The sequence below is a fragment of the Physella acuta genome, unplaced genomic scaffold (genome assembly GCF_028476545.2).
Source record: "Physella acuta isolate Inbredline_101_S28 unplaced genomic scaffold, ASM2847654v3 ptg001003l, whole genome shotgun sequence".
Taxonomy (NCBI): Eukaryota; Metazoa; Mollusca; class Gastropoda; family Physidae; genus Physella; species Physella acuta.
This window is the reverse complement of record NW_026732520.1, coordinates 10,124-37,146: the sequence shown is the minus strand read 5'-3', so window position 1 is coordinate 37,146 and position 27,023 is coordinate 10,124. Positions and strand designations below refer to the sequence as shown.

The 27,023-nt window shown below is 28.8% G+C and overlaps 2 protein-coding genes and 1 long non-coding RNA gene across 13 annotated transcripts; 2 read left to right on the top strand and 1 right to left on the bottom strand.

Moving 5' to 3' along the window:
* Window positions 1-1,231: 1,231 nt before the first annotated feature.
* Window positions 1,232-9,301, bottom strand: LOC131954474 (glucose-6-phosphate exchanger SLC37A4). 2 transcript variants are annotated; one of them, XM_059318193.1, is made up of 11 exons: window positions 9,256-9,301; window positions 8,236-8,398; window positions 7,700-7,837; window positions 6,908-7,002; window positions 6,075-6,210; window positions 5,028-5,123; window positions 4,767-4,913; window positions 4,406-4,491; window positions 4,020-4,127; window positions 3,440-3,578; window positions 1,232-3,193 (listed from the first exon to the last, which is right to left on the bottom strand). In XM_059318193.1, exons 2-11 carry the CDS (start codon window positions 8,366-8,368, stop codon window positions 3,024-3,026), a joined length of 1,248 nt encoding a protein of 415 aa, XP_059174176.1. In that variant the 5' UTR covers window positions 8,369-8,398; window positions 9,256-9,301; the 3' UTR covers window positions 1,232-3,023. The 2 variants fall into 2 exon arrangements, with proteins under 2 accessions (XP_059174176.1, XP_059174177.1); XM_059318194.1 differs by having other exon boundaries at window positions 9,221-9,277.
* LOC131954475 (uncharacterized) lies at window positions 3,721-4,489 on the top strand. The gene is made up of 3 exons (XR_009388774.1): window positions 3,721-3,758; window positions 3,996-4,080; window positions 4,426-4,489. It is a non-coding gene; the product is annotated as an uncharacterized LOC131954475 (long non-coding RNA).
* Window positions 7,772-26,860, top strand: LOC131954471 (dynein axonemal intermediate chain 7 homolog). Of its 10 annotated transcripts, none has more exons than XM_059318183.1 (24): window positions 7,772-7,867; window positions 11,404-11,449; window positions 11,692-11,727; window positions 13,006-13,084; window positions 13,558-13,626; window positions 14,267-14,358; window positions 15,055-15,159; window positions 15,293-15,433; window positions 15,591-15,671; window positions 15,894-16,063; window positions 16,278-16,435; window positions 17,481-17,593; window positions 17,939-18,053; window positions 18,519-18,662; window positions 18,906-19,029; window positions 19,413-19,519; window positions 19,812-19,978; window positions 20,909-20,998; window positions 21,219-21,290; window positions 21,512-21,535; window positions 22,268-22,417; window positions 23,170-23,274; window positions 24,847-25,125; window positions 26,155-26,860. In XM_059318183.1, the coding sequence occupies exons 2-24, from the start codon at window positions 11,438-11,440 to the stop codon at window positions 26,290-26,292; spliced, it is 2,571 nt and encodes an 856-aa protein (XP_059174166.1). In that variant the 5' UTR covers window positions 7,772-7,867; window positions 11,404-11,437; the 3' UTR covers window positions 26,293-26,860. The 10 variants fall into 10 exon arrangements, with proteins under 10 accessions (XP_059174166.1, XP_059174164.1, XP_059174168.1 ...); XM_059318181.1 differs by lacking the exon at window positions 7,772-7,867 and adding an exon at window positions 9,566-9,674; XM_059318182.1 differs by lacking the exon at window positions 7,772-7,867 and adding an exon at window positions 9,579-9,704.
* The last annotated feature ends 163 nt before the right edge of the window (window positions 26,861-27,023 follow it).

The following is a 27,023-nucleotide window of genomic DNA, read 5'->3' as shown; positions in this document are numbered from 1 at the left end:
GCATCATTGCAAAGAAATTGCAAATGAAGAAAGAAGAAAGAAAGAGGGGTGGGGATGGGGGTGGGTGACACTAACTTCAAAAATTACAGAAGGAATGAAAAAAGTTTGAATATTTTCAACAAATAAACTGTCTTAAACGTCAATCCGCGACTGGGGTGGGGTTAGACCACATCAAATAATTTACTATGAAACGATGTTTTTCCCCTCGAATTAATCAGTGATTTAATATGTGCACAAACTGACACCATTAGGCTAATTGAGTGGGGGGGGGGACGGGACACAAATCGCAACTTTCACGCTTTCTTTTGACGATTCTTATCTCTCCCTCCCCGTCATAAAAAGCCAGACCCCCCCCCCCTAAAATGATGTCACGCCTTAGCCTACAGCTCCCCCCCCCCCTTCCTGGAATTCGCGGAAAAGCCAAAAAAAAAAACCGCGAAAAAAAAGGTAGTTTTTTGCCCATATCTCGGCAACCAGACCACTTAGCGACTTGAAACATTTACCAATCGATTCCTGCCGTAATTTAGAACAATATTGCCGAAGAAATTTTTAAAAAATATCCTTTCGTTCGGTCACAAAAAAATTAATTTCTTCTAATTTGTATTGGCTAAGATTACTTACAATATACAAATATTTCTAGAAGAAGCGAAGCGGTGAAGTTCCAAACCAAGCACACCGGCTGAGGCAGTCGCTAGTGAGAGGTAACGTCTACTTGTAACACGCTGCCATTGGCCAGACTCGCGCGGGGGCGGGGACTAACTCTGCTCGTCTGTGCAAACATCTACGGGTGATTCGTTCGGTCAAAAAAAAATTAATTAAGGAAATTGCGCTTAAATTGTCACTAGACTTTTTATTAACTTGTTTTAATGCAAAAATGTGAATTCACACCATGTGAACCCCCCCCCCACCCTTTTCATCACACTCCGTCACAAAGTTACTGAGCCCCCCCTCCCCCTCCGAGTGTGAAGTCATTTATGGACGACGCCGAGGTGACTTATCAATGCCACATTCCTTATCAACAGCCTCCGGTATGAAAGTGTGTGTGTGTGGAATGGTTTCATTTCATAGACAAATTTAAAGTGAGACTTGGATTTACTTTGTCTTTTGTTTTACAGTTATCTGTAGATCCAAATCTTATTATCTAAAATTTAAAACAGATAAAAATAAAGATAAAATTTAAAACAAAAAAAAGACAACAAATAGGTATTTACATTTTAAAAATTTTTTGCACTGTTTATTTTATTTTAAGACAGAATGTTGGTAACTGACATAGATCTCATTGTCAGTTTTACAATGTAATATTTTGTTGATGGCACAAATGTAGACATATTTCAATACAAATTTTAATGTTCTTTAACGGCTTATTGCACCTTTAAAAATTCTTTTTTTTTTACATCATTCATCACAAAATGTACTGGAAAAACTTAAAATAGGAAATTAATAACAGCAATTTTAAAAAAAACAACTACCCTTTGATTTTATCCAGTAGTTTTTTTTCCATAAGTATCGATTTAAAAAATAATGGAATTGAAAGAATAAAATGTCAGATCAACTTTTCCCATGTGTGTCCAAGACACATGGGGCTGCCAAAATGTTAGATATAGTCATAATTGATTGAAATATGAAATTTAATTACTTGTTTATATTTATAGTAGCAACAATAGAGTTAATGTGTCAAATGCATGCTAGCAAAAAAAATGTTATTTTTATAGAAATAGAAATCACAGTTTATTTATATTTAATCCATTAACTCTTTTTAAAAGGAGTAACAAATATCAGCATCAAAAATAAAGCTAACTTCTCCAGCATTAATTCAATTAACATTGTAAATATCAATTTCAATAGTATCAGTTTTGTATTATATTTAGAACATACAGACACCATAGGAAAAAGTAAAAAATAGTTGCTAAAACAAAGACAATGTTAAATTTGCCTTTGTTCTGTTTAGGTAATTTAAAGTTAGTACTAATTCTCTAATTTAGATATAAATCTAAACTAAGAAGATGACATTGTTAAAATTCTTTCAGTTAGTGGTCAATATTTTTCCAAATAAATATGGCACCCTTTCTTAATACTTGGAAGAAAAGTCTGAAGAACTTTATGTATTAAGCTTTTTAAGTAGACTTACTTTAATTAAGACAGGTAGACAACGCTTTTAAGTTAGCCATGTGAGGTCTACCATTCAACTAGGCTGGAAGTTAATAGAAAAACAAAGTTAAATGATATGCATCTTATTAATATATATTAGTACCGGTATTTTCATCACAGGTAATTGCAAAATAAGTGGTTTTAAGGACACTTGGTGTAAACACTGATTTATAGATGAGATTCTTTTTTTATACTTTACAAAGACTTTTTAAAATAAAATTTTGTTCTTCAGAAAAGTAGAAATAAATGACATTTAATGACATTTAAAACCCTTTTAGGAAGCATTAGGGCTAGAAACGATTGTAAATATATGGATAGGGCTAATACATAAATTAAAGTTTTATAACAGATCTTGATTCTATCATACTTAACACTTAGATATAGAAAATACCATACAGAATTATTTAAGTTGTATTTAAGACACATCTCATGCATGACTCATAATCTAGACAATTGCAAATTTATATTCACATGTAAATTTTGTGTAAAATTGTTGATTCCCACAGAATAAATATTCAAGTACCAATAATACAAAAACAGATCAACAACAATAGTACCTGAAAAGTATAAAAATAATCTAATTAACAGCCTGTGTAAAAGATTTTTTTACATATTCATGATTGTAATATTGGAAGCACCAAGGATAAACTATAAAAAAAAAGGACTGGTTATTGCATTACAATTATTTGCTAAAAAGAATTAAAGTTAACAAAGTTTCTAAATATATTTTTAGTGAGACTGATTAATGAAAGGCATATTATGTTAATTTTCTAAAATTTAAAAGCTTTATAAAATGACTTAAATAAATAATTTTATAATTGTGTCTCAGCTTTTTGGATACTTTTCATCAAAATGTGAAAGTGTATAAGACAGTTCTAATCTGTCTTCTCCTCTATATCAGATTCTCGCTCTGGCACAAGTCGAACACACAAGACTGATGTGCCTATAGACACACAGCTAGCAAGGAGAACTAGGATAAAACTTTCATGCCATGACATCCATGTGGCCACAGCACTCAGAGGGTAACCAGCTAACACACGACCACCTGAGAAAAATATTAAGAACTTAAATAATTTTTTTTAAAATAAAAAAAATAATTATGAATTAAGAAATATAAAAGAATTAGAAAAACTTTAAAAGGAAAAAATAATGAATCATCAGATCAAAATAAATTTAGTAAATGAAAAGAACATTATTAAAAAAGAGTGAAGAATCACAAAGTATTGAGAAACAGAAAAAAAAAAGACATTAAAATATACAATAAGATGTCAATAACCACTACTGTGCTTACAATTTCCTCCTAGGGTAACTAAAGTATGAGCAGTGCCAGAAAGATTTGGTGGTGCTGTTTCCATTGATGAAACACCCAGAAGAGATATAGATGAATACATTCCAAAACCAACACAAAAGCCAAAAATATTGGTCCAGAACTGCCAACAAATGAAGAAAAAACATATAATTCAATTGGGTTGCCAGATTTCCAACTTAGTTCCATAAGAAATCCTAAAATGTTTACTATCATTGTGCTGCAAAAGTCTGTTTTAATGCTTGAGAAATATAGATTCTACATAGAAAAGAAATGTCTAATTTTCTTTTAATTCAAAAGAGTGGTAAATGTTTTAAAAATATGTAACACATGTATAGTATAACACTTTTATTTTAATCAGATATCTCTAATAATTTAACAAATAATAAAGAGTGCTTTCATTTAAATAACAATTCCAGAAAAGGATTTAAATAAATAAACATAATTATTTTAATCATGGGTACCTCTTTAGTAAATTAACTGAAAAAAAAATTGAATTATTTTGAAGATGACCATAAAAAAAATTTATTGAACTAAACAGATATGAATGTATAGAAAGCAATACCTGAGAAGATTCAGGACTTGTATAAAAAATAAAACAGTACAGCCCAGCCGATTGTAAAATGGTAAGAAAAACAACTATCTTGAGTCTTGATTTTGCATTTTTAGTCCCCTGCGTTAGAAAGTTGTTAAGGTTGGTGAAAATGATGTACACTACTTAAATAAGATTATTGTTGTGTGTATTGTAATGTGATGAATAGTGTGCAATGCATATGATGTTTTCATGTGTTAATTGTGATAAGTGAATATTTGTTTAATTTTGTAATAAGTGTACTGCTAACTTTGGTGTAGTGTTGTAATATTTTCATTTGTGACAAATTAGTGTGCACATGAAATAACTTTTTTTAATAAAAAGCTCATTTAATATGAAGGTTAAACTTTTCTGTTTACCTTTGTAATTAAAAAATCAGAGAGGTAACCAGTTAACAGAGATCCAACAATACCACCAATTTCTTGGCTGCTGATGAAACTTGAACCTTTAAAATAAAATGTAAATTTAAATAAACTAAACCCTTACACCAAAGCTGTGCAAGTATATTTATCATCATGTAAATTGTAGAGCATATATTGATCAGTTTATAAGCCAAAACTCATAACCCATTTCTTCAAAACAAACTTAATAATAGGATTATTAAAAAAAATATTATATAGTACACCACAATAATTTCCACTAAGAAAAGCAATTTATCAAAGCAAAGTTTAATTGTTTCTTTGGTTTTAAAACAATAAATGATAATAATGAAGTATATACCTGCAAGTAATGATTGTCCTTTATTTTTTATAAGATACATTTGTCCCCAATCATTGCAAGCTCCTCGTATAACAGACACAAGAAGATAATTCACACACATGGCCATCAAAAGTGGGTTGGCAAGTGCCTTTATGTTAAAACTTTTAGCTGATGAGAAAATTTTAGAAACATAAAACAAAATATTTATAAAATAGTTAACTTCTGTTACAGAATAAGTAAGGATGACTGTTGTATAAAATATTTTTAAAAAAGTACCAGTACCTTTATCTTTTCTTTCGCTTTCTTCTACTAAATGCTCTTCAGTAGAATTGTGTACAAAAAGAAAAAATACAACTCCTAGTCCTATTGACATTGTAGCTGTAGATAAAATTAAATGTGAAAAAACTGTAAATTACATTAAAGAATTAAAACAACTAAGTTTCATAAGACACAAAATAGATTTTGTCTCTCAATACTGCTTGGAGCCCCAAATATCTTGAGTTTGCTTCCCAGCCTATTTTGGGTAGATCATCGCCGAGCTCAGATGGATTAAGTCTAATACATTTGACTAAAGCACAAGTGAGAAAAGGGAGCGTTACTTCTTTAACCTAAAGACACTTCTTAGAGTTAGGTTGCATATTTAATCGATAACTGATCAAGAGTAACTTGTTCACTTCAACAAGTCAAAAGATACAAAATATTTTACGATAATGAAACAGGCTCTGTAAAAATTATTCCTCTTTAGACCTAACGATCCACTGGGCAGATGAAGTGGAGTTCATATGTTGACCTCGGCATATAAAGGGATAATGTGGTCAGCACTATGCCCAGCGGCCTTTACTTTCCCTAACGTGAGATAGGTACCCACCAGAGTTGGGTGGACTCAGGGACGTTCCATTAACTTGAAACCGGATTCGAACTCAAAACTATTGGGTTAGCAGTCTAGCCATCCACCGCTAGGCCATGCCATCCCATTAGTGCTAATATAAATTGATACCAGCCAACATGCTGAGGTCATTGAAACTGATAAGCTCTAATTCATTCACTCTATGGACTGTCTAGTCTGACAATTTACTTAAAAAGGACCTACTTTGTTTTGTTTAAAAGTGATAAACATACCAGCTAACAGCAATGACATTTTCCAGCTAGTGTAGCTAACAATAAACTGAGATATAAATGATAAACATACCAGCTAACAGCAATGACATTCTCCAGCTGGTGTAGCTGACATTGAACTGAGATATAAATGATAAACATACCAGCTAACAGCAATGACATTCTCCAGCTGGTGTAGCTGACAATGTACTGAGATATAAATGATAAACATACCAGCTAACAGCAATGACATTCTCCAGCTGGTGTAGCTGACAATGAACTGAGATATAAATGGTCCAGCCGTGCCTGCCACATTAGCAGACGTGGACAAAATGCTCCACCATGTGGCAAACTGATCTGCTGGGAAATTCTAAGCAAAAAAAAAAATTATTTTATTTCATAGTTTTTGAGAACTGACGATGTTGCAAAAATAATGAAAGATGAGTTTAAGTTGTATACTAAGGTCTCATTAAAGGACAATAATAAATCTAAATTAGATTTTAAACTGTATTTTAATTACAAATGATAGTAAAGTAATTGTACTGTGCTTTTTCACAAATATACGTTTTAACATAAAATGGTAATGGTAAGGGAGTCTCATGTATTTTGAATCATAGATTTTTAGGATTGTTTGCTAATAAATCACTTATGTGAAGTCTGGGAATATTTTTAACAAAATATTAATTCATAATTCTTTCTGCGTTCTAGTTAAAAAAAAAATCAAAATCAAAGAAAGTAGGCTCACTGTAATATTATATGTAACATAATAATATAAGCTTTTAAGTCAGTGACAGCTTACATAAAAGCAGGCTATTTATATGTAATTATAATTAATTAGGTATTTGAATGAAAGTATATATATATATATATATATATATATATATATATATATATATATATATATATATATATATATATATATATATATACAGATAAGTATAAATTCATTTTTTAAACATTAAAAATATTTACAAACACTAAAATTAATTTTACATTTTTTACTTAGCTATGGTGAGAGTTATAATAAGATATTCTAAAATACAGCTAAAGCTATAGAAAAGGCTTACTTGTTTTAATAGAACAGCACAGGCTGACCACGCAGGGCCTTGAGCCATACCACAGAGAAACCATAGTATAACAAAGTATGTGACTGATGAAACAGCTGGTAAAGGAAATGGTTAAAATCAAATATTAACTGCAGCATTACAAAAATAATGAGTGGGATTTATAAAAATGGAAATTTCTGTTGAATATATTGGCATTTAATATAGAATTAGATATTTGTAAAGCATAATATAAAAGTAATTCTATTTTTTAACTTAGAAAAACACAGCTGAGCTTAGAGTTAGAGCAACCAAACAAAGAAGTTAAATTCAAATAAGTTATTTTTACATTTCGTGATAAGTCAAAGTTGTAATAAAGTAAATATGAAATAAATTTCTATCCTTGGGCTTTCTGTTAACTTTAGGGCCAAAAAATAGTTGAGAAATTAAAATAAACTTTGTATTTGTATTTCCATTTTAGACAACACATTTGTGTATAAGGATGATGGATCTCATTGGGTTTTTTTTTTTTTTTTTTTTTTTACAATTTTTACAGCAGAACTTTATATAACAATGGATATGATCATAATTTATTTTTATTTTAAGTTATATTTTTTAAATGAAATTACTAAAAATTGTGTAAGTGATAGAAAGTCATAGTAGAAAATTAACAGTGAGTAGAGTAAAACAAATGCAATGCATAGCTACCCAAAAACCTGCATTTTATATATGACTATATAATTTAATTTTGAGTATAATTATACTTCAAAAACTCAATGGATGTATACATGTATATGTATATATATATTTTAAAACCTGTAAATGCAGCGCATGTCAAGCCTGTTAGCAAAAGACAAGCAGTAAATGTAAGACCAGGATTAAGAATGTCTGCCAAAGCACCGCCAACAAATTTAATAAATGTGTACCCCAACTGTTGACTGCTGACAATCAGACCTGAGGATAAAAAACATTTATCATTTTAAGGTGAATTTTAAAATAAAACACATTTTAACTTATACAATTAGTATTGACTTTGAAGTAGCAATTACTGTAATAAATTTAGTATAGATTGTTAGATTATTTTTAGATATTCAATGTTAAATAATAAAAAGATAATTTAAAGTAGTTTTAGCTTAGAAACCCTTGAGGATTCATCATGTTTAGTGACAAGGGAACTTCAATAAGATTAACAATAACATATTTTTTTTTTCTCTTTCTAAAGACAATTGTGTATGAAATTATTTAAAGTCTTTTTCAAATTATCCACTAAAGTTAACCAATATAATTCTACAACCTACAGCAACTCTGCCTCACAACAAAGTTAACTATTAATTAACAACTTTTAGACTTACCTAGATCACTATTTTTCAAATGTTCTGTTTCCGCAATGACTGGGGCTGCAAATGAGACAGACTGCCGAATGTAGACTAAAGTCAGATAGCCAGTGAAAAGTGACATAAATAACACTTGCTTGTGTTTACTCATTTTTAAATGAAGCTTGATGTATTTTCATCCCTTTTGTAGATTAAAAATGTATTTAATATTAAATAGTTTAAGAAATAATTTACATTAAAAGTCTTATTATAAGATAATTACTTTTGAAATTTAGACTATAGCTGCATACCAGGTCATACTGGTAATTAGTATTATCATTAGGGGTTGTCCATAAATGACGTCACAATCATAGGGGGAGGGGGGGTCCGTAATTTTGTGATGGTGTGTGATGAGGGGGAGGGGGTTCAGATGGTGTGCCATCACACTTTTGCTTTATAAAAAAGCAATGTTAGAAAACAAGTTTTAGCCGTTATTTCGCATTTTAGAAAACAGTTTTTAATAAATTGTAATAAGAATTGATGAAAATACTCTATGTGTTGACATAGTTCTGGCAAGATTTTAGAAAATATCGATGTTTTAAGAAAAATTTAACATCAATTTTGAGTGGGGATTTAGGCTGAGTTGTGACATCATTTTAGGGGGGGGGGGGGTCTGGCATATTGTGACGTGTGATGGAGGGGAGAGGTAAAAATCGTCAAAAAAGTGTGACGTCATTTATGGATGACCCCTAAGCAAACATAGTAGAAAGACAAAGAAAGTATTTTTAAAATCAAATGTCAAATGTAGATCTAGATAGCTAATTTCAATTTTTTTAAAATTTTAATTGTAGGGCCTGATTTTTTTAATTTTAATTTTTTTCTTGCTTTTTGAGTCATTTTGATTTTGACTGATGTGATTGCAAGCATATTTTGCTAGTTTAATTATTTGCAGAGAGGGAGAGAGAAAGAGAGAAAAATCTCGTCCGCTAGATTTTTTGTCAGCAATGAAAAGAGAGAAAATTACTGAATTAGTTAGTCTTGTGTATCTACTACTCTTACTAATTTTCACTTGTAGTTGTTGTTGTAGTACTTTGTCAACAAAGAAATCTTTTATTGCAGAAGACAGATTTATAGCTAGATATATCAAAAACTCTACCACAAAGTTCGCTAAGCGAATCAAACACTTTGTGTAGAATATAAATGTCTTTTATTACGTTAAGATTAAATGCTCCTCGTTATATTAAAATTTATGTAAATCTAGGCCTTTTTGTTTTATAACGAGTGGTATAAATATTTTTATTTAAAAGGGGATAAAAAACCTAGGATAACATTATTAACATAATGTAAAGTTTACGACATTACGCATTAGCTCTGTTGTTGACCGGTTGCTATACAACAACTGGTCGCTCTTATTATGAAAAAAAATAGGAACAAAAGTGATTTTAGATAGTAAAAGTAGATCTAGTTGGAAAACAATCGTAAGAACTTGCAGCTTACTGTTTGACTAAGTACTTTCTTACACTAATGTACATTTAATTTAAATATAATGGTCTATAACTCCATATTAGTTATATATAATATTTTTGAGTAACCACAACATGAACAAGACACTTGAATTATAATATTATAGCGGTAATCTATCGTTTTAGGAGGTACGTAAAATTGCCCGCGACTAGTAATGTGAAAAACAGGTGACTCCTTAAATTTTAATAATTATTTCACATTTTGAGGAGGATTTATGTTTTGAAAAATACAAAAATGTTTCCTTGTTTCATTTATGTACCTGTTTTTAAACAACTGAATTAAAACTTTTCAGTAATAAATGAAGACTAGCGATGTTTCCAACAGATGCAACCATGCTCATTTACTATAGAAGCCATCTTGTTTATTTTTTTTATTGTAAACTTATAGCGATTCAGGGGAAGACACACTAACGTACAGATGGCAGCTTTTTATATAGCAAATACTGCTCGCAAACACTGCTGTTTAAAGTTAATTTCTGGCCTATATTGATATATTAAGCCATTGATTTAGGTTTATTTTTCATTTATCTATAATATTTGACACAAATATATCACAATATACTTCTATTAAAGCCTTGACATAAAATGACAATGAGGTAACTTTTTTGTACATTACTAGCCGCGGGCGATTTTACGTACCTAAAACGATAGATTACCGAATCAACTAATAACTAGATCTAGATTCTACTACCTTACTCAACTAAGTCAACTTGCTGGAGGCAGCCGAATTTGACCAGATGTGTTCCATTATTAATGTTGACATGAATACGAAAAAATTCCATGTTCTTTTTTGATTTTGCATCACATGGGCCAAAGAATAATTTAAAAAAAAAAAGCCTTAAGCCTCAAAATATCTTAAAATTTATTATTTTTATTAATTTTATAATCAATGTTACTGCTGCAGAGAAATTGAAAATATTTGTTTAACATTTAATACTATTTAAGGCTTAAAGTTCAAAGCTACTTTAAACATTTCTATTTATTTTCATCAAGCCTAAGTTATAAACTAAAGTAAACTAAATTGTCCAAAAAAGCATGAACCCTCATACTAATTATTAAATGTTAGTTATCAGGATGACACACTCTTTACTAGCACTAGTCTAAAATAAATGAAGTAACTAAAGTACAAAAAAATTCATAACTTTTTATTTAAAGTTTACGTTAAATGTGACCCAAAAAATCTGATTAATTTTGATACCAAGGTATAAGATTTGCTTTTGCATATCATGTTTTAATTTTATTGTAAAGTAATAATTTTAAATAGTCATTTAGGCCTACATGTATCAATTAAAAAGTATAAGGGTTTACCTTCTGTTTTAATAGTTTAGCAGTCAGATTATATACTAGTTTCAAATATGATTCTTGAATTTTAACATGGCATTTTTAAGGATAAATGTGTCATAAGCAGCTGGTTCATATGCATAGAAAGGGCATATTTGATTTTTGGTATTCTGTTAACCACATTTGTAACTGTATTCAAACATACGTTATTTTGTAACTTGCATTGCCACCATTGTTACGTTTCTCACTCCCACCCACTTTTACCATTCGCTTTTGATGTCATTTAATAGACCTAACTATTGAAATGTATAGAAGGCAGAAATGAATTAATTTCATCAAATGCATATTTAAAAATATTTTCAACTTTTTATAGGCATCAATGAATACATTTGTCAATTTTCAGGTAATTTGTTGTTGAAATCAATTTTGACTTCAACATGGCTGATGCGGTAAGTGTTGGTGAATTTTACTTTATTGCAGTTTACTTTATTAAAAACATTTTTTACCGTGTGTTTTTGCTTAACATATATCTAAGTAAAATAAAATAACTAAAAACATTTTTTCACTAAATCCTAGTAATATTTTGATAACATTTATTAGTACAGTTTTAGTAATTGACTTTAATAATAATGAGCTTTGGTTTGCTTTTTAAAAAAATGTATTATGATGTGTTTTAATATTTTTTTAACAGGCTAAGAGAAAAAAATCTTCTGGATCACCAGAAAAAGTATGATCCTACTTTAGATTCTTAAATTTCTTCTATTTCTTACACCTATTTATCACTTTTTATGTATTATACACACCCACAATACCTGTGTATCTACAATGCATATTTACCTACCTATAAAATCTTTGTTTTTGTCTAGAATTTTTACAAAAGAACTATTAATCATCAAATTCACTTCATAGATTTTATTAGTAACTTAAAATACTAATTTAAACAGAAAACAATATGCAAATGTATTTTGAAATAGATATGCATATATATGTAAAGTGTGTGTGTATAAAGCTAATAGGTGCAATTAACTATTTAAACATGTATATCTACTTATGTTTAATCCAGGCTTATAACTAAGAATATTTTAGACCAAAACATCTGACCTGACCCAAAGAAACCAAACCAAACCCAACCCAACCTAACCCAGCTCACACCCACACCTAAACCTTAATATTAACCACAACCACCAGAACCAAAAATAATAACAAGAAAAATTTATTTATTTTTAATTTTAAATTCTGGATAGCTATTTCACTTATTTTGCTTTAGAAATATAATTGTAAATTGTTTTTAATAATATACAACTAAGTTCTTATATATGAATTTGAAGTAAATATTTTTCTATTTCCACGGGTGACTGCAAATTTGTATTTAGGATGTCTTAAATACCACTCCTTTCTATACTAATCTTGGATTTATTTTTAGATTTTTATTTTAGAGACCAGGTACAAAAAGTAATAAGCAAACTTTGACATCTAAGTCTAGTATTGATAATCTTGAACTTGCTAAAATGATATATTTCAAAACATTTCCATGTGTTCTTTAAAATATTGGCTCACATAAGTTACCTTTTTTAGTTAAGTTTTAAATTTTTTTTTTCTATATTCATGTATAATTCTTGTATTTTATTATGCCTCTAATTCTTTAACATTTTAGCTACATAGCTAAAAATTCTTTAAATTTATGTTTTACATTTACATGACTTTCATTTCAAATTAAACGTTTATGTGACAGATAGATTACATTTTTTTTAACAAATAAGATTATTATTTGCCTTCAGATGAAAGACTGGATTTGCTTTATTTTGATAATTTATAAAAGATTACATTTTTAAAATCTGTTTTGAAATTAAGCCAAACAATTTTAAAATTTATCATTTTGAAAAATGAGTTTGTAAATTACCATATAAAAAAGTAAATAAAAATGCATTGAAATTTTTTATTTTTAAAAATGTGTAGCATTTGCATTTAGAAAGTAAAACATCTTTAAATATCATTTTCCATTAAGGGAAAAAAAGGGAAGCTTACTAAAGCTGAGAAAGAGAAATTAAAAAAAGAAGAGCTTGAAAGAAAAGCCCAAGAGGAAGGTGAGTCAAATCCCTATTCTGAATATGTAATTAAGAAGAGCACTTTTTAATACTTCTTTTCACTGTGAATAATGTGGTATTAGATAATTTCTTGTAAAACATGTTATGGTGACAGGATACATTGTAGTAACTAACCAGTGTTTAACTTGAAAAGTGTAGCTAAAAATTCAAACAAAGGTTGAGCAATGAAGAATAATCAATTGAACATGATTTCCCTTCAGATGAAGAAATGGATCAGTCATACACATTTTGTATGAGAATAAACTGTTACACAATTTCTAGATATTATACATGTAGGTTTGATGAAATTTGAAAGTCAAATTTTAAAACTACCCTGATCACACAATTTATTTAACTTTAAAAAAAATACTTATAAAAAGTAGCATTAGCATGTTAAATATGTTATAGTTTTTTAAAAAACTTTAAAAACTTTAGATCCATTGTAAAGATATTTCTTTTGTAACGACATAAAGCTTTTAGAAATTATACACAAAATGCTTCTGAAAGAGCAAGCACCATTGAAATACCTATGTTTCAATCTGGTAAGTTTTAGTTGACACTTGAAGCAAAGAATAACACATATTTGATAATCCCCAAACCTTAGACTGTTTAAACAAATTTTTTATAAAATCAGAATCATCTATTATATTTAAAATGTTTACATATTTGATACAAAAGAGAATAATTTAATAACTTAATAAGTAAATAAATTTTAAAATAACACTTATTAAATTACTGGCTAATTAGCCTGTGTGTGATTGATGTGTTAAATATCTTATGTGCTTCAACTGACTACAGTTTGTGTTTTTCAAAATATTCATTTCTGTTTGAGATTTTTTACAATTAAGAAATTTTGTTGTTGGTGTCAATGATGAATTGTTAAAATGATGTTCATCCATTGTTACATATTGCAGTTGCTTTTATTTCTATTTCATTAAAAATTTAATATAATTTTAACATTTTCTACAAAAAAAAAAAGCAAAAAATAAAAATGGAGTTAAATAAAAAGTGTTTTGTACAAAATATGTAGCAATTTTTTCAGTGATTATGAGCTTTTAAATATTTAAAAAAAAAAACTACTCATTTTTTTCTTAGTTAATTGAAGAGCAGATAAATATCACTAAATAATAAAATTACTTATTTAATTACACTTGCTAACAATTCACTAATGTATTTTTATAGAGAGCGCCCGTTTGCAAGCTGCAGAAGAAGCTAAAGTACGCAAGAAAGAAGAGGAGATTATGGCAGTTGAAAAAGTAAAATTGGAAAATGAGGTAAAGGGAACATGGTCAACAAATTTGTTACTTTTTTTTAGAAAATTTCCATGTGGCAAATCTTGTTTTAACTTTTATTTTTTCTCAAAAATGCTACAAAAAGTCTTAAGGAGTTTGCAGCATTAAAGCTTGCTGGTCATTCAAAGTTTTTGTGTATTAAAGCCTGTATCTTTCAAGAGAAATTGGTTAAACTAGCTGGCAGCAATAGCAGTTTTTTTTAAAAATAAATAAGTGCATTTCTCTGTAATACTATATTACACATTACATCTAAGGGTTTTAGTAAAAAAAAAATTAAAATACAACCTCAAGTAACTTGGGACACATCTCTTGTCCTTACTGCCAATTCAGCCCTATGTGGATCTCCCTAAATGTCTTTAGAAGATTGAATTTGGAAAATTTTCTTTCTTACCAATACATTATTTCAATGGCTCTTCTTCTTCGTTCTTAATTATTAGTGTTGAAAGGGATCGAGATTTATCTGCCAGTGGGTTTGAACTCGAGACTTTGATTTCAATGGCTAGTTCTTCAAATTTTCTTAAAAAAAACCAGTCTAGTTGCTCTGCTAATTTGAAAAAATAAACACTTAATTAATCTTTGAAGTAATGATTGTAACAATATATGAGTTAGATTTTGTCTATATTTAATAACTTACCATTAATTTCTGAGAACCATTTTAAAATAGTTTTTGTTAATTAGGAACGTAGGGTACGTAGAGCTGACATGTCAGAGCTTCAAGAGCTTCTTAACTCTAAATATAGTAAGCTGCGGAAGCTGCATGATGATCGTAGAGAAAAGACAAAGGTTTGTATAAATATATAAAATTCTTAAGTATATATAGGCTCGTATAAATTCAAATACATATGTGTATGTTTAAATGAATTGATTAGTGAAATATTTGATTATGCTGTTAAACTATGTTATATAAATGTTTTAGTGGGCACGTTATATGAGGTGTGATGGATCACCCGACCCAACCATTCAAGGGGAGATCAATACCTACATAAATCTGAGATTAGAAGACCAGAGTCGCAATGATTCTGACAGTGTTCTTAAAGATTCTCTCATGGACCTTGATGTAAGGATTCAGGATTCAAATGATAACTATTTTAATCATCTTTCATATTCAATCTTAACATCATCATGATTACAACTTAAAATCATTTTAATTTAAAATAAAAAAATTTACATTTTTATTTGTACATTTTAAAAAAAGTTTTTCTTTTGTTTTGAAGCTAATGAGTGAGTTGCAATATATTATGGATGACACACCACCTGAAAATCTTTTAGAAAAAGACAAATTTCTCTATAATGAGGTAAATATTTGCTTTAAAAATATTTTAAAATGTTTATTTATTAAATAACTATGCTTATAATGTCTGTTCTTTGTTCCCTATTATTTTTACATCTAAAAAAAACTAGATCACTTTTACTGGATGTATACTTTTTCAAGTTGTTAGGTGAGAAAATGTTACCACTGAAAAAACTCTTGTGAAAGCTGCAGGATTGAAGTAAACAAATTATTTTCTCATGTGCAGACAATAAGTGAACTACAGAAATTGATTTCTGTCAAGCTAGACCTGGGCAGCCTTCAGATATTGTGTGATGCAACTGTGTTGGCAGACCCAGAGACAGGCAACCTTCAGCACGTTGTTCAGAATGATCACATTTTTTTGGGCATTTGGGGAAATATTATGAAGAATCCCAGGTAAATAAAATCTTACTAATTTTTTAAAAATAAATTATTTTTAAAGAATGAATAACACAATGTGTTTTTTTTATCCGAATTATAATTTTACAGTGAAAAGTCATATACATGATGTGTGCATATGTTAAATAGTAAATATTCAAATATATTTTAATATGTCAATTTTTAAGATTTTAACAATGAAAAAACTAATAAAAACTAACATTTTACACAGGATCAAATCATTTGAGTTTCCAACTGTACATTTCACATTCGATATTCCGCGAGTTCTAGGACTAATGGACTGTGCTGTGAGACTCATGATCACCAAATATGATCATTTTTCACCAACTAGTAAATCAATCATACCAAGGGCTAAGAAAGCTGCCACAGGTAATTTTGTATTAGAAATTGCTTAATAAATTCTCTGTTGACCAAAATCAGTTACTAGCCGATTTCTTAGAAAAAATAACTTAAATTTGGAGGGGGGGGTGGGGTGGTTTGCAGACTGTGATGCTACATTATTTTAGGAAGGGGAGCTCTCTGATTTTTTTGTGATGATTTGTGAGGGTGGGAAGAAGGTAAAGATGTCTAACAAAGTGTTACATAATTTATGGATAACACCTGTATAGGCAAAATACTTTTCAACTTGACAGCTTTTATAGCAGTGGAAGTAGAGCACATCTATTTCTGGGACCTTGGCTTAAGAAAGTGGTTTTGTGATTAGTAACCTGATGTCTCTACTTTACCTTAAGTCACGAACACATCACAGAATCAAATTCATGTTTAAAAATCAAGTGCTTTGCCACTCAGCTATGCAACTTTTAAATATTTATTAGAGGAGTTGTAAAATCTAGAGTCCTCATCCTATTTACATGTAAACAAAATTAATATATAGAAGAGTCTGTTGCTAGTAATGCAGGCAGTTGTGGTCATCTCAGCTCAACAAACTAACACAAAAATATTGTTCTTAAGACATTTACTTTTCAGCTTATTAAAAAACCTTTAATGTAATAAACAGTGTTTTTGTAGAAAAAGCTTAAACACAGGGTGTTATTATCAATTAATAGAATTGGAAGCCACAGTTTAAAAAGATGTATTAAATTTTATCCATTATGGAAAATACAAGCCTCCAATTTAAAAAAATATTCTAAAATGGTTTCACGCTTACATCATTTTTAATCTTAAAAATGTTCCTTGTTACAAATTATTTTAAAAAAAAATTTCTACTCTAAAACCTTTAATAAGATGCTTCTTGTAAAAAAATATGACTTAAAAGTTAAATGCATGCAAATGGTAAATAAGAATCAATTCTAGCAATGATTACATTATTCATAGTGACTTTAAGCAATGTCTATTGATGTTCTTAAAAGAATAATGAAGAAACTATTTATGAAGTGTTTGAATGAGATAATGAAACAAGTTTGAATTTTAAAAGAAGCTGCAACAGATCTGCCTGTGACAGAAGAAACAAAAGTAGAGGAAGAAGCCGCACAAGATACATCAGACAAACTTGAAGTAAGAGTAGGATCACCTGAGGACGTCTCTAGTGTAAGGAAAACACAATATTTCATTTTTGTTAAATCTTTTTTACATGAACAAATACATATATATATATATTTATATGTATATGTGTATATGTATATGTGTATATGTATATGTGTATATGTATATATATATATGTATATATATATATATATGTATATATATATATGTATATATATGTATATGTATATATATGTATATGTATATATATGTATATGTATATATATGTATATATATATATATATATACATACATATATATATATATATATATATATATATATATATATATATATATATATATATATATATATATATATATATATATATTCTATATTCTATATATATATAGATAGATAATATAGGCCTACATCCTATGATAAGTGATACTGAGGAACCTAGAGAGGAGACTGAAGTAGAAGTTCAAGAAATTTTAGAAGAAGATTATGCTGATCCTCCCACACCAGGTATATATTTTCTTCATTTGCTTTAATGTTTTCTATGTACCTTTTAAAGAATTAATGACATCTCAGGTACAATCTATTATTCAAACTCGAGACGTTTGGGCTAGCAGTTGTGCACCCTACTGTCTGACAATTCTTCCTATTTAATTAGAACTTAATTTGTTGTTTTATTAAACATGAGAGTAGTTTTACTTTTTTTAACATTTTCAATAATTAAATATTCTCTATTTTATATACAGATTTTGAAGTATTTTTCTAATTGACAGAATATAATTAATTTCGTAATATAAAAACAAGACAATGCATTAAATAATATTTATGAGTAAAAATTCTTAGAAAAAGCTAGTGCATTAAATTTAAAATTTGTTATTTTAGGTCAATTAGATTATGAAGATTTAGATGAATAATATTTATGAGTAAAAATTATTAGAAAGAGCTAGTTATTAAATTTAAATTTTGTTATTTTAGTTCCTTTAGATTATGAAGATTTTGATGAAGAAGATGACATTGTAGATCTGAGAGCTTATGATGTTGTCGGAGGAGTGTATCAGTTTAATCTTCTAAACCTTCCTCCACAACCAAAGAATGCTGGTTCTTGGACCATAACACAGTGTATGATTGATTTAGTTAAATTTATGTTTAAAGACCATAACACAGTGTATGATTGATTTAGTTAAATTTATATTTAAGGACCATTACACAGTGTGTGATTGATTTTGTTTAATTTATGTTTAAGCTTTAAGAATATACTATTTATAAGCTTTATAGTTTTCCCCAAAATATATTAGTCTATTTTCAACTATTTTATCCAGAAAAAAAAAGTAACCTTTTATAGAATTTGTTTTTAATATGCAGTGGTTGATCCGCCCCAAATCCAGTATCTAGAATACATAGCTGACACCTCAGAAGAAGCCAAGAAAGATGCAAAAGACAAAGATACTAAAAAAGATGAAAAGCCTCTAATAGGAATCAACATGATGTAAGTTTTATGACAATAAACAATCACTAAAGTATTTTGAATAAACTCTCCAATATTTTCATTTAATATTTCAATTGGAAGATCTAATAGTTGAAAGGTTGCGGACTCATTAATTTCAATACATTATTGATATTTTTACTTAGGATAGTTTGATGATCATTTTAAAAGTATTTTTATAGGAACTTAAACCATGCATCTCAAGGCAGCATAAATCTGGGCATAATGCTAAAGTCATTGTTCTGTTTGTGCTATAGAGGGCTATACAAAACATTGAAAACAAACTAAAATATAAAAGTGTTAAAAGTATCATTGAACACATGTAAGAGAAGATGTTTAGCCTTAAATTAAAATTAACGTAATTCAAATATTTATAAACCCTGCAGCCTTCCAGAAAACTGCATGTTTTTCGAAACCCCTGTAGTTGCTCGGTGGGACTATGACAGGAAACTGTGGAGCACTGCAGGATTTTCTGACTTAAATTTTGTTGAGGGTGAGTAATCTTTTACAATGAAAACCTTTTGACAAATATTTTTTGAAAACATAAAGATGTTAATAAGTATGTAGCAACAGCGAACAAAAACAATTGTTTATTATTAAAATAAATAAAATTCTATGCTAAACTAAAAGAATGAACGGATTTATTATTGTTAATTTAGTATTCTTTTTACCTGCAAAGTTTATATTTCACTTATATAAAATTAAAACATGAGACGCATAAAGAAGCTTGTCTGCATAAACAATATTTATCCCTCTAAACTATATGGAATTTTACAATCTCAAAGTTACAAGAAACTTCAATTTTAAGACAACACATTTTGGAACCTTCTGTCTACTGCAAGATACACACATGAACATGCCTTTTCAGTCTTGGAACCTCAGGCCCCATGGTGTGAATAGGGCAGTCCTTACTATCACTGCTGCTATTATAGAAATTGAGATTGAAATGAAGGTACAACATCAGTTTTTTTTAAATGTTTTAATTAAACTACTGTTTGTTTATTATTTTTATAAACAGAAGGAGATCAAACTAATTTTGATTTTCATGAATAATAAATATTTTCTTTTTAGACATAAACTGGTAAAAATATCAAAATTAAAAATATAATTGTACTAATTAATTTAAATTTTTAAAACTCATTTTTATTATATATATCTCAATATATTGCATATGTTACTAGGTGTAATATATAACAGTCTTTATAATTAATTTATGTATATGTTATAATAATTAAAGCTAAAATAACTTTTATTAGATTCTTTAAAGCGGTATATCTCTAAAAATATATATGTACATTTTATATATACCCTTGCTTTGATTTTAATTTAAGTGTATATCAAAGCTGTCATAAATTTAATTTTACTTTATATCAGTGTTTCTGAAAGAAGTTACACTGAACAAAATATATGTTATAAAACATGAAAAGCCACCATACAATAAAAATTGTTTAACCCTAATTAAAATATACGAGTTGACCCGCGATGTAGTATACGCTGCCATGTAGTTGTTTTATTTTCTGCTGATCAGCAATTCATAATTTGTGAATTCAACATTACCCTCTTCCGCCCTCGCGTTTCCCTCCTGCCCAGTGAAAGCAGCCGTTTACAGACAAAGAAAAGATCAATCAGAAATTGTTACCTCCCCTTTGTTTCAAATAGTTTAATAATAAATTATCTGCCCCTAATAGCCGTCATTAACCCGGCTCTCTGATTGTAAACATTTGGGGTGAACCACAGCTCAGCTGACAGGTGAGGATGAGGGTGGTGGCTAAGCTGCGTGGTTTTTTCTATGGTCTCCATGAAGAGAATTATATATATAGATTATTTATTAACTAACTTAACTATTACTTTGTTAGTATAGTTAATAGTCATTTCATTTTAGGATTCATTATGCTGTCTAAGTCAGCCAAAAGATAAACCAGAACTAGAGTCTATTAGAGACAAATGGGTTACACCACAGGAGCTAGTCAAGGTGAGATTAAACACAATTTTGTTTTACTTTTACTCCTCATTTTCTTTTTATAAATCATGGCTATTTTGGTTTGTCAATAACACCACTTTAATTCTAGCTCCAACCATAATTCTGACCCTTTAGATATTAAGCCTAACCCTAATCATTATTTTTACACTAAGAAAAAAAACTATGATTTGCATTGTTAAGTAAGATGAAAACATTTATTAAACTATTTCAGATAATGAAAGCGGCTGGTGTGAATGTTTTTCCAAATGAAGATTCATCAAAGTTTGTCAGTATTCAAGGAAAGGTAAATTATCTCTCATCAACATTATTGGAAAATGTATAAAGAAAATGATTATTAATCGATTTTAAAAATTTCAGTATGTGGTATTGAGCTAAAAAAAAAGAGTGTTTTATTCCTTTCCTATAAAACAACTATTTCCTAATTTGTTTGATAATTGTGAAAGTATTTTTAAGTGATGGCATTCTATTAATATATTAAGAACATTATATTCTATTTTATTTCAGTTTGTTGAGAAGATATTTCATAAAGTATATTAATTTTTTCCAGTATTTGGTCTTGTTTACAGTTAAATTTATTTTACACTTTTAATTTAATCTTTACATTTGTTTAGCATTTTTAAAGCATTGATAAGCATTATCATAATTTTGCATTATTGTTCTTATTAGCATTCTTAAAATGTATTTAGACATCTCTGTCCTTTGATTATATTTTTTTCAATTTCTTAAACAAGAAAATATCAAATAAATGACAACTTACAATTGTTAGAAGCTTTTTATATTTTAATGTCTACAAAAATCATTTGAGAACTTTGTTATGTAGGTGATATATTTATTTTAGTGTCTACAAAAATCATTTGAGAACTTTGTTATGTAGGTGAGATATATATATATATATATATATATATATATATATATATATATATATATATATATATATATATATATATATATATATATATAATATATTTCAACATTTTCGAAGAGAACATTTTTTATTTGATTAGCCCATCCTTTAATAGATTTTTTATAACTATAATCAGACCAAAGTTCTGATAATTATGTTTATTTATCGTAATGAATAGTTAAAAATAGGTTATTTATTATTGTCTTGGGCATGTTTTACTATTTCAATCATTTCTTCTTTGGTGTATCACAATTGACATTTTTGGTCTTCTGCTGCTTTTATTTATCCTCCAATGGGCAGCCCATGATGCCCCCATCCACTTTTGTAGTGATATATTAATATATTTAAAAACACAGCATCCCCTTATAGAGGAACGAATGTATCAACAAATGGCACTGACTGCCTCTGCTTTGGCTTACAATTGGTCAAAGTGGAATGGGGAGAGATCTAAAGATGAGATTGTTTTTCAAGTAGCTGAGGCACTAGAAGACGAACCTGTACTGGAGGTAAGAGATTTACATCAGAAACACATCTTTTATTTAAGCAATCAACATTAACTTTGCAAATATGATAATTTTTGTGTCCCTACTTAAAACTATTATTACATGGTGAAAAACTAGTTTCCTTGCTTACCTTAAAATGTATAGGAAAGACAGTTCAACTGTTTTTATAGCCACATCATCAGCACTATGTGCAGCCATCTTTACTTTCCCATAGTTGAATTAGGTATCCATCAGATCTTGTAGGAACTTAAGTCTGGAAAGTCTTGAGATTTTAGGTTTAGCATTTGTGTGCTCCAATATGAACCATGAAACAATAGTGAATAATGTATTGTTTATGCTACACCACTTCTTTTAACTCATTATATCTTTTTCTTCTTCTCCCTAGCTAGGCTATTTACAAATTTCTTTCGAATAATTTTTTTTTTCTTTTTCAATTTCACCATGCCAGGTATTTTTGGGTCTCCATCTTTTTCTTGTTTTTTTTATTCTATGATTGCCTTGCCTGATAATACTTGTTGCCTGTTTAGATCACACTATCCACATTCACTGTCCTTTCCCTTACTCCTCTATTAGGTACTTGGTCAAACCAACCTCATTATATGCTAACCCATTTTTTAAAAAAAAAGGATTTGAATGCTTGAATAATTCATAAAATGTAAGAAATTTCGTTTTGTTAAAAGTGTACATTTTTTGATACTCACTATTTGCATTGTAGTTCTCAAACTATTAGTATAAGACTCTATTTGTATTTTTAGGATTATTGGTCAGTGTTTCTTGCCACAAAACGTAGGGTCACAAAACTTAAGTTGACAGAGTTTGATGAAGCTTTTAAGATGCCTACAGAGGAGGAAAGGCTTGAAGTGAGTGATTAGTTAAATGTTTTAGGCCTATAATTTAAAATGTTATTTTTAAAAATCTACATAAATTGATAATACTTAATTATGCAAGAATTTATTTAAAACACATTTTTAATTATATATCTTGAAAAGCATGGACAGTTCTTAACAAAAAAAAATTGCTTTAAATGTTTGCTTCTAATATATGTAGAGTTGTCTCTTCTTCGTGATATGTTTTTAAAAGACTTTCATTATTTTAATATTGTCTAACCAATTTCGTGTCAAAAAATGCATGCACACATTTGAAGCTCCAATCAGAGCAGATTTTCATGCAGATGAACACACATGAGACTAACTATCAGTATTATTGTGTTTTATCAAATACCACAAAAAAAAAATGTTAGTCAAAAGTACTAAACTTGAAACAAAACTACATGGCAAGGACAAAAACTATTTTTTAAATATTCAGTGTATGGGGTTATCCATAAATGACTCCCTCCTTTCCCATCATCACAAAAAGCCATACCCCTCCTGAAAAGGGTTTTTACACTTAGGCCTACTACCCCCCCCCCCCCACCCCCAATAACCTTCCCCAGCTTCATACATTTTCACTAAAGTCTAAACCCCCCTCTGTTATGTTTATAGATGACCCCTGTGTACAATTATTATACATCAAATGTAGTTCAAGCATTTGTGATTAAAAACTATACATTTGATAAAACTATACTAATTCAGATAACTGCATCCTATTGTCAACTACTGTACATTTCCATGTGTTTAGCAAATTGTAAACAAAATCAATTACTGTAATGGAGTAGACAATGCTCACAAATTGAGAACTTATTGTATTAAGCTTAATTTTGTTTTAAACTAATTTTTAGCGCAATTTCCATACTGGACAATTCCGATTATTAACTCCTTATTTCTGGATGGATGTGCGCAGCTTTAAGTCGTATCTCCTCCTCAACGAAGCAATATCGAGGACTAGTTCCAAAAGCAAATATGTTAAGCAAGTTCCGAGCATGAACATAGGCCAAAAAAATTCCCGGAATTCCTTCCTGGATTTCCCGGAAAAGCCAAAAAACCTCGAACAAATGCAGTTTTTGCTCCATATCTCGGCAACCAGACCACTTAGCGACTTGAAACATTTACCAATCGATTCCTGCCATAATTTAGACCAATATTGCCGAAGAAAGTTTTCAAAAATATCCTTTCGTTCGGTCACAAAATTTTTTTTTTAATTATTTAAACTGAACATCTTGTAGGCCTACTCGTTAAAATAAAACTATTTCCGTTGATATAGGTTAATATAGTTGTCTTTTTTTTTTACTTATTAATTCAAACGTTATTTTTGTACCCTATTAATTTATTTATAATTTATATGAGAGTGATATGGAGTTACAATTACAAGGTTTTGTTTCGCTAGGCCTAATAATTTTTTCACATTTAAAAAAAAATTAATTAAGGAAATTGCGCTTAAATTGTCACTAGACTTTTTATTAACTTGTTTTTTAATATATCAGTTTTCAGATACATTCATATAACATTTTTATAATTACACATTTCTTTTTTTTCTATCCTTTTTATTTGCTGCAGATATCAGCAAACTATGATACTTCTCTTTCAATTGATAATGGTAGTATTGGTGCTAGGTTATCCACCAGTCGAAGGTCCAAAAATCCAAGCCCCAATTCATCTGTTTTGAATATACCTGGATCTAAGTCTAAAGTAGCTAGAAACATGTCCTATTCACGCCGTCCCTCAAGGCTCGAATCTGGTCATTCTTCAACAGCAAAGCTTAGAAAGTTAAAGAAAACAAAAAAAGATGCCCCAGTTGACATGTTTTTAAAACAATTTGATATAAATAATTCTACGGTACTATAAAAATAAATAGAAGATTGGTTTTGTTACTTTCAACAAACATTTGGAATTTAATTTTTTAATGTTTCGCTACTTTGTTTTCTTTTGTGTTTTTTGATTAATGTTTTTGATATACTTTTGACAATCTGAATTACTGTATGTTACCTGGAAAGAGCGAAAATCACTCTTTCTGTAATGTAGGCATTCTATAAATTGCCTGGCTGTAGTAGGCAAAATAATTTATATTTTGCTATTTGCCTAAGTATTCTATAGAATGCCAGTCAGGTGACCTGGCAAAGTGTAGAATCAGCTTATTTATTTCAGGTTGATTTTGATTGTATTTTCTTTCAATTTGAGCCATTTTGCTTTAGTAGAACATTGGCAACATAATGTTAATTTTTTTCTTCGCTGCTCAATTTTACAATTTTTGAACCCCTTGTCAAAGTAAATGAGCATTTTACACTTTGCCTTGTCAAGAGATCTTGTCATTCTATAGAATGCATAAGAAAAGTTTAAAGTCACAATGATTATTCAAGATGACTTATACCTTGCCTGAAAATGAAAGGCATTCAGCATTCTACAGAACACCTGCATTTCTCACTTTGCTGGTAGCATGTTTGAGACTTACTTTTTTCAGAATTTTTACCTGTTAATTCAAATTATTCTTTTAATTTAATAAGATAAATAGTACTAACCTAAGTAGAAAATATAATGTTACCAAAATTATAAATAATTATTTTATAATTATTATAATTATTATAGGAGTGCTAAAAAAATGAATTATTTAAAATAAAGCTGAAGGTTTTAAAAGTGCTATGTAATGAATAGTTCTCATAAAGCTGAAGCAAAAAAGCGTCTTTAAAGTATACTTATTAATACTACTCTTATGCATATAGATGACCCTAATATAGTATGTAATCTTATTTATAATGTACACTTTTCTCTATGAAGTCAACACTTGTATATACTTATCTCTGAATAAACTTTTTATATACTTGTCTCCAATGTATTTTTACCACTAATGTATACTCTTGTATACTCTAGTTCAAGTCCAACATGTACCATCTGATGCCAGAGTTCACAAGCAAGGAGGCACTAGAGAGAGTACAGGAAACCAGTGACCAGTTTATGGACTGTGTCAACCAGCTTCTCAAGGCTACCAGAGTTCTAGTTTTTTCTTAAGTTTGACAGGTTATATTGCCTGCTCTATTACAGTTCAAGAATTTGCATTGTTTTTTTTTAAAATTAATTGTAATTAATCAATCAGTTATGAAATTCGTATTATTAATTATGAATTATTTTAAACATGGTTCAGTTATTACAGTATTTACACTCATTACTGACAATAGTATGCAACTCTAACAAGCACTTTTGTCACCTTTGTATACATATTCAATATTACAATATCTTTTTAATGTCAATTATTTATGAAGTTTTAAGTCATTCAGGTTGGGGAATTTGAAATAAAGTGATGTGATTAATAGTTATTAGAAAATAAACATTTATTGACAGATATCACTTATTTTTGTAAATATGTAATTTGTAAATAACAAATGTTTAAATATTTAAAACCATGGCTTTGATGTACTTGGGCCAAAAATATCAGGCTGTGATCAAGCTTAAAAACATACAACCTGTACTAATGTCTTTAACAGAACATTAGAGATGTCAAAATATCCAACATATTAATATTACTATTTTATTTTTAGCTATAGCATTGTTGTATTTGGCTTTTAACTTCTTGTGCATTTGGAAAATTGAAAAGCTAGAAAGTTAAAACTTATAAATTGACATGTTGAAGATGATCATATTTTTATGAATCCCTTCTAAGCATAAGAAATAAACTATGAATTTCTTCCCCTGGTATTATTTTATTATGTTTAAAAAGACCACCATGTTATGATAACGTCCAG

Excerpts from the sequence above, each read along its gene's own strand:
- LOC131954471 (XM_059318183.1), top strand. Across the intron at positions 19,520-19,811 it reads TGACTTAAATTTTGTTGAGG|TTACAAGAAACTTCAATTTT; the intron begins GTGAGTAATCTT and ends ACAATCTCAAAG. Across the intron at positions 21,536-22,267 it reads TTGAGAAGATATTTCATAAA|CATCCCCTTATAGAGGAACG; the intron begins GTATATTAATTT and ends TTAAAAACACAG.
- LOC131954474 (XM_059318193.1), bottom strand. The coding sequence starts at position 8,368 with ATGAGTAAACACAAGCAAGTGTTATTTATGTCACTTTTCACTGGCTAT. Across the intron at positions 6,211-6,907 it reads GTGCTGTTCTATTAAAACAA|AATTTCCCAGCAGATCAGTT; the intron begins GTAAGCCTTTTC and ends TTTTTTGCTTAG. Across the intron at positions 3,579-4,019 it reads CAAGTCCTGAATCTTCTCAG|TTCTGGACCAATATTTTTGG; the intron begins GTATTGCTTTCT and ends ATTTGTTGGCAG.